This window comes from Apis dorsata, unplaced genomic scaffold (assembly GCF_000469605.1).
Source record: "Apis dorsata unplaced genomic scaffold, Apis dorsata 1.3 scaffold_248, whole genome shotgun sequence".
NCBI classification, from domain to species: domain Eukaryota; kingdom Metazoa; phylum Arthropoda; class Insecta; order Hymenoptera; family Apidae; genus Apis; species Apis dorsata.
The window spans coordinates 449,737-457,538 of NW_006263527.1; the positions used below are offsets into that span (position 1 = coordinate 449,737).

The 7,802-nt window shown below is 26.0% G+C and overlaps 2 protein-coding genes and 1 pseudogene across 3 annotated transcripts in view; 2 read left to right on the forward strand and 1 right to left on the reverse strand.

Annotated features, from left to right (window-relative positions):
• LOC102681025 (phosphotriesterase-related protein) overlaps positions 1–5,559 on the forward strand; it is a 9,891-nt gene extending 4,332 nt beyond the window's left edge. Inside the window, exons 7-10 of the mRNA XM_006616033.2 lie at positions 3,684–3,716; positions 4,613–4,709; positions 5,211–5,267; positions 5,368–5,559. Coding sequence (XP_006616096.1) covers positions 3,684–3,716; positions 4,613–4,645 — 66 coding nt within the window. The 3' untranslated portion in view covers positions 4,646–4,709; positions 5,211–5,267; positions 5,368–5,559. The remainder of the gene's footprint in view (positions 1–3,683; positions 3,717–4,612; positions 4,710–5,210; positions 5,268–5,367) is intronic.
• On the forward strand, positions 5,242–5,980 carry LOC102681860 (annotated as a pseudogene).
• Positions 5,981–7,286: 1,306 nt separating this feature from the next.
• Positions 7,287–7,802, reverse strand: part of LOC102681241 (G-protein coupled receptor moody-like) — an 8,453-nt gene continuing 7,937 nt past the window's right edge. For both annotated transcript variants that reach the window (XM_006616034.2, XM_006616035.1), the window contains exon 9: positions 7,287–7,410. In XM_006616034.2, coding sequence (XP_006616097.1) covers positions 7,319–7,410 — 92 coding nt within the window. In that variant the 3' untranslated portion in view covers positions 7,287–7,318. The remainder of the gene's footprint in view (positions 7,411–7,802) is intronic.

The following is a 7,802-nucleotide window of genomic DNA, read 5'->3' on the forward strand; positions in this document are numbered from 1 at the left end:
GATTTTATCCTATCTCTGTTCTTTTCTTATTATCTGCTTTCTTTGTCTTACTCTTTGTATTTCATTTGCGGCATTCTGAAGATGGCGCTGATTCACTCTCTTTATCTATACTTTCTATACGCTCAAGACATATATCTTCAATATTTATATTTTAAAGTATGGATATTGTTATAGAACTTTACAAATTTTGCAACAAATTACTGAAAGTTATCAAATATTTTTGTCAACTATATTTTCTATGTTGAAAGTAAATATATGTATATTTATATCGCTATTCATTCATTATTTTTTGCAACAAAATTGCAATTAAAACTCATACAAAAAAAAATAAGAAATGTTTGCATTTAAAAAAAAACTTAAATTAATATTATTTTCTGTGATAAAAATATATTCTAATTCTAGTAATTCTTCTTTTAAGGGAATTAGATACTCATTATTCACAACTTTTTGTCATATGATAATAATAACACGTGCAATAGATGATTCGCAATCGATATCGCGGTATCTTTCTCTCTGATATCTTCAGATACACTTGCGTACAAAAAGCAGATTAAATGCTACATTTAACAGTGCAGGATATAAATTATATCGGATCAAGATTGACATGTTCGTATTATTAGATTATAGTTTAAATATAAGTACATAAGCTTACCTGTGACAGAACACTACCGTCACTCCTCGACAATATTTCGATGATTATTATGGCGATGAAATGATGCGTAATCTATTCTTATGGTGGCAACAAAGTTATTCACTGGTAAAGTATTGCACTATTGTCTTTCACATGGTGAATAATCAAGAATTAACAGAGTTTGTAATAGTTATTTTTATACAATTATTGTATACGTCACTATTTTCATGTTTTATAACTGAATAACTTCAGAATCACGTAATCAAGCAACCCTCTTATTATTAAAATTGTCCTTCTATTCATCATTTTTATATTATATACTTTCATATAAAATATATATCTATCGTTTTCAATATCTTCAAAAAATATTAATTGCTATAATATTTTTGATTTTTTTATAGAACACGTTCATGATATATTTATTACCTACTTAAAACTTTATAGTATTTTAAAAATTCTAAAATCTTCAGTTCTGTCAAACAACAATTCTTTTCAATTATATTTTTAAACATTGAATAAGATAAAAGAAAGAAAATAGTCAATAAAAATATGAATTTATCGTGTATTACAATGCTTCGACATAAAGATATCAATAGACTCTTTTGTTCATCATGAGATAATTTTTTGTATATATAACGCACGGATTCACTTTTATTTTTCTTTTTTTTTTAATCAAATAACGTTGAAACTTTCATTGACATGAACATTTCTTCGTTTTAAAATTCTGATACGTACTTATTTCAGTCTGCGGGATATATACGTGGATAGGTGCTGATATACTGATATCGTATCGATATTGATACGCGACATGTACGACAAACCTAAGGTGAATACTCATTGGAAAACATGTTCGCAAAAATTGTTCACTAATAATGTTCAAAAATATTTTATGATCATTCTACGATTTTACCATAAAAATTGCTCGATAACAAATTCACGAATATTTTTTGAATTTTATATTTCTCTTTTTCAACTTCTTTCAAATAAATATATTTTATATTATCGAGTATATTTTGATGCTTAAGGCGCAAATTAATGATTAGGATATTTATAAGAAATGGAATTTTTAAATATGTAAAAACAATAGGTGAAAAAAAAATATAAAAATATAATATTAGAAATTTCTATAAATAGAACAGAATATTTTAATTATAAACAATATAATATAGTATTATTTGAAATAGCCAATGAGAATTTGTTTTATTAAATAAATTCAATTTTCACTTATCCTAATTTCTTTGATGGTTTCATATTTGAAAAAAAAATTCTTAACATTAAGGTCAAAGATATTTTAAAATTTAATAATACTTTTTGAATAAAAATTAAATATTTTTCAAATTTTTCACTTAATTCTTTTGAATTCCCTTTTTCTCAACGCATCCATTATTCCTTCACTAAATGTTTTCTTTCAACCTTTGAATAAATATTACATTATGATGAGTCATAAAAAAAGAAATGCTTTTCTTTTATATGCGTCACTATGTTCTCAAAACCACGTGAATCTTGTCAAAAAACATGTCGACATACACAATATAAATTCACGTACAATAACCACGAACAATAAATATATATACACAATATCCAATTTTAATTTATTTTAATTGCAAATATTTCGACAAGCATGCCAAAAAAGAAATTTCGATAAATATATATATATTCTATTACTAGAAGTACACTTATAAACAATCCTTAGACAATTTTCCGAATTGAATATAAATAAGAAAAAGACAAATACCAAATTTTCAATAATGGCTATCTTAAAAAAATATGTTTAAGAAAAAGAGAGGACCAAGCAATATGTAATATCGAAGAACCAAGTGTTTACCACGTACAGTACAGGAGAAGACGATAACGAGTTTGAAGCTTCGATAATACATAGAAAGGGGAAGGGGAAAAGACGCGGTATGACGATCCCAGAGGTCGAGCATCTCGCCCATTCTTCGTTTGTCAGTTTACTCAGCCGAACTTAATTATCATTGACAGAAGGGCCACGAGAACGGTGTGCTTGCTTCCGTGGAAATCGCGCGGAATATACGACGAGGAAGAAGGAAGGAAATGAGCTCGAGAAAGCCGAGAAGGGACTCGGACGTCCTGTTGTCCAAGTTCGGTCACAAGGAGTTGCTGTTCAAGTTCCTCGTAATTGGTGATTATGGAGTCGGTGCGTCCAGGCCGTTTTAAAAATATTTGAAAAATCTGCCGGGGGCACGGTTTTCGACTCGTTAGTATCATTATATTCAAATACGTATTGTGAACAGTTAGGATAGGATTATATCCTCGGGTTTTCAAAGTGTCAAAGTTTGTTTGATCATCGTGGTTTATTGTTATCATGTGGAAATTATTGCCAATTGATTCGCATCATAAGATTTGTTATTATGGCAATGATATATCGTGTGTTGGGACAATTCTTATATTATTAGGCGTTCGATCGAGACGATTTGAAGAAAATTCCTTTGAATAAGATTGTAAGAGAAGTCGGTGTATTGCGTAATTTATTCTTGTAATGTAGATTTATGCATATAATCACGAATAATTTTTCTTTTTTCTTTTTTTTTTTTTAATGTAATAATATATATAATAATAATAAGAATATAGTAATATAGTAATAATAATAAGAAAAATGGGAAGTAAATATATGGAAATTATCATTTATTCATTCATAAAAAATATGGGGATTATAGAAAGCGTTAATCCGTTCTGTGAGTGATTTTTGAAATGATTTCAAACACATCAAAAATGAGTGTAAGAATTGGTAAAATAAAAAAAATGTGGATCGAGATTTATTAATGAAGTTATAAATATTTTTATTTAATACGAGGTGAAGAGAGATAGAGTAAGACTTTTTTTTATCTACCCAAATAATGCAGTTTTAAAGGCAGACTTAGTAGTTAATTGATATATTTTTAATTGATGTATAATAAGCTAATAACACGATTAATGTATTTTGAAAATTGATTATTTATTATTTTATTATTGTAAATAATAATATAATTTTTATGTTATATGTTTATTGTTATTATAACAAAGAATAATAATTGTTTTGTTATTGTTTCAGGAAAAACAGCATTGGTTAGGAGATATACAGAAGGTAAGAAAATTATATATACTATATATTATTTGTAAAAAAAATGATAAATAAGAGATATTTCGTTCAAAACATCGTAAAGACGAGATTACATTGCAAGATATCTTAATTGCGAGTGTAAAGATGAGATAATTAATTTTTTATTCTTGCAATATATTAAAAAATTAACAATTGTTCTACACTTCACATAGCATCACGTATTATCCGTAATTTCCATAATAATGTAATTTTATCATTTGTCCTTCTTTCAAAATATTTTGAAAAATACATATCTTAAAAAAAAAAAAATAAAAAGCTATGAGCTACAATTTTAAACATCATAATGCCGTTGTGTAAAATTTCATTGAAGAATAAAACGTCTTGAGAATTGTTTCTCAATTTAAACCAGATGATCCCTAATTTTTTATTCATTTATGTATGTAAGCAGCAGGATGAATAATTAAGTATTACTTATATGGAAACTGCTACATTTGTAATACTACTCGTCTGCAGTCGATAACCTTTTTCATTTTTACTCTTGACCTAATTTGTTAATTATTGCTTTAATTAAACATAAAAGAAATACAAAAACATAAAAGAACAATGATACACATTCGATAATATAACGAGGGTTAACGATATTTATTATTTGCTTCTTCTCTGACTCTATAAATAAATGTTTCAGATTGTTATTGAAGTATTTATGGATTTTAAGAGGCAAATGCAAAATCTTTTCATCTTTTTGCATTTGTTTTTAACTGGTTATATTTGTTATAAGTGATTATATTTATTGAATTATCAAATAATAACACATTTCAATTATATTATCCATAATGTGAAAACAACTGACGTTTCAACAAATCTTTTCACAATACTCAGTAATTTTATTGAATCTAATCAATTTTTTTCTCTTCTTGCAGGAAAGTTTACATCTAATTACAAGATTACCATAGGAGCTGATTTCGCAATAAAAACTCTCGATTGGGACCCTCTTACTAAAATAAATTTACAATTGTGGTACTGTTCTTATTTATTTTGCATGGTCTGTTCAATAGAATCGTTGAAATCATAAATATTATTTAATATCTAATATTTTCATCCAACTTACATTGCTTATAACTTAATAAATAAATCTAAATCGATATTTTTCGTACTTATTTTAGTTCTTCAAAGTGTTTCTTAAATATAATTCATATATAATCTAATAATAGGATTGCATTATATAATTTCTTGATAGTTTCTTTTTTATTCTTTATTTTAACAATGGTAATAGTGTTTGATATAATTTTCCTGCATCTTAAATATTAAATAAATTTTGCTTTAATAAAGAAAAACGTTCAATATTTTCAAAAAATCTTTATTATAGATCTTTTTTTTTCTAAATTTTGTGTGTATATATATATATAATTTTGGGATAAAATTTATAATATAATAAAATCAAACATTAAATATGATTTTATGGCACTATTTTTATACGCATCTTTATTTCATTACAATTAATTTTTCGTTTTTTTTCAGGGATGTCGCCGGTCACGAAAGATTTGGATATATGACCAGAGTTTATTACAAATATGCGTAAGTATCGCAACTCAAGATCAAGATTAAATTATATTTAATGTATTGCAGTAAAACGCATTATCGTTACAAATTGATAGTTTCAACACGTAATTTTCAGAGTGGCCGCAGCTTTAGTTTTCGATATTTCGCGAATAGCTACATTCCAATCGATCAAGAAATGGCTGTGCGATTTGAGGGAAAAAGTCACACTCCCGGATGGTTCGAATATACCGGTAGTTCTCTTAGCGAACAAATGCGACATTCCTTGCCCCGTGGTACCGACCGAACAAATTGCCAGGTTTTGCAAAGAGAATAATATTGGCGCTTGGTATGTAACTTCTGCGAAAGAAAATACAAATGTTGGTAAGTATTTGTATAATACTTATTATTGTTAATGAAGAAAAATTTATCAAAGACGCAAATTAAATACTCTTATAAAAATCGAATTTTAATTTCAATATAAATTTTTCAAGAAGTTTAAAGTAAAGTTTCCGAAGAAAGAATCATTGTTTCTCAATTTTTATTTATTTAATAATTTTTTTTTTTATTATTCAATGTAACAAGTATTATATATTTTCGCGCTAATTTATTTTGCATTTCTGTTCGCAGATGTGGCGATGCGTTATCTTGTGGAGAACGTGCTCAAAACTAAAATTGACGGAGGAATTCGTGATTCCGTCCGACTGCGAGACAAACCTACGATCCGAGAAAAGAGCGGATGTTGCAAGTAATAATTTTGTTTTTCTTGCGATTTTCAATTAAAATTTATGCCATTTATTATGACAATATTATTTTCACAATATTCGAAAGAACTTACTTTTTAATACGATTTTTTTTAATTAATTTAATCTGCGATGCGTATCTTTTATAATATATTTACAATTAGTCGTATAATTTGTATATCTCAATTGTACATGTTTTACAAATACTGTACTGTTATAAATACTGTACAACGATATGAATATTTTTAATTTGCAAAGAAATTTAGAATATATTTATTTTTAGAGTTATAGAACAGATATTCGCTATTCTTTACGATAACGAGATTTTTATACATTTAATAATTGTAAGAAATTCTAAAGACATTTGTCAATACATTGGATTTTACGAATAATTTTTAATAGATATTTTCCAAAGAAAAAGTATTCCGTTATTTCATTTTCGAACGATTAATGTAGAGAATTATTTAAATTCATAAATAGGTTTATTTACTTTGTACTTTGATAATTTTTTATATCATTTCATCATATATAAATTAACCAAAGAAAATACCGAATAAATATAAAATAAATTTATAACGTTTTAAACTACGAATCTATCTTTAGAATTTATACTTTTTATACAAAAATTGGTAACAAAAATTAATTATGTTATTTTTATGTACACACGTGTAACCTTTGGTAAAAATATAACACTTGTATTCAAGTGTGGTAAAAATTAAATGATTTACATGATTATCTTAATTATATTTCATAATATCTAATTTATCGGTCGATAAATAACTTATTTTATCATTTATTATACAATATTAATCATTTTTTATTAATCCAGATAAATCTAATAACAGCTCAACTGTTTTTTTTTTTCTTAACCATCTGGATTAATTATTCTCAAGTTTTCCTATTTACATTCATATTTTCTTCTTTTAATACAATTATTATCTTTTTTTATGGCATTTCTTATATTTCCTAATAAAATATATATTTCATAATGCGTCGAATTCATATCAATAGTGAATCTAAGGTATCAATTAAAAAGTTTGATACGTACAATGAATAATTAAAGAAATAAAATCTAAATAAATGAGTATCTTACTTTAGGTATTTTATATAGTTTGCATATTACGTCCTCCTCCACATTTTGTACATTTAAATTTTAATTTAAATAGATGTACAAATATCTAGCAATATCTGATAATATATATTCTTAATGGACTATCTTCATCAGTTTTTATCTCTTCCATCCATTTTGCAAATTATATAAAACATTCTAAATACTGGCTTTTATCTTCAAGAGTCGATTAATGTCTTTTATATATTTCTCTTCCTTTTCCAAACAGTCTATTAAAATTACGGTTGCTCTTCGAAATGAGAATTTCTTACAGGATTCATGGCGATCGAGACTGTCGATACCATCGTTTTGCTGAAATCTTTCGAATAATCTGAAAAGAAAACAATATAGATGAAGATCAATTCGTAATTCTCCTTCGAACGCGTACTTTAACGATTGACGTGTCACACAGCAAGGAAGCAGGAAGCTGTTAATGAAGAAAACCAATGACAGAAGATGATTCATAACTATGATTAGTTCGATTGTAGAATTTCTGAATACATTTTTCTCCTGTTTGAAAATCTTTGAATTTGAAAATCTTCAATTTCAAATGAGAAGATTTTTAAAATTCTATTTTTCTTTTTCAATATAATAATACATACATTTTTTTTTATTTAATAAAAATATTTCCCTCCCCTCCCCCTTTCCTGATTTTCTTTCGATTAATAAAATTTTCTATTTTACCAAAAATTAATTAATTTCCCACTTTATCAAAAAAAAAAA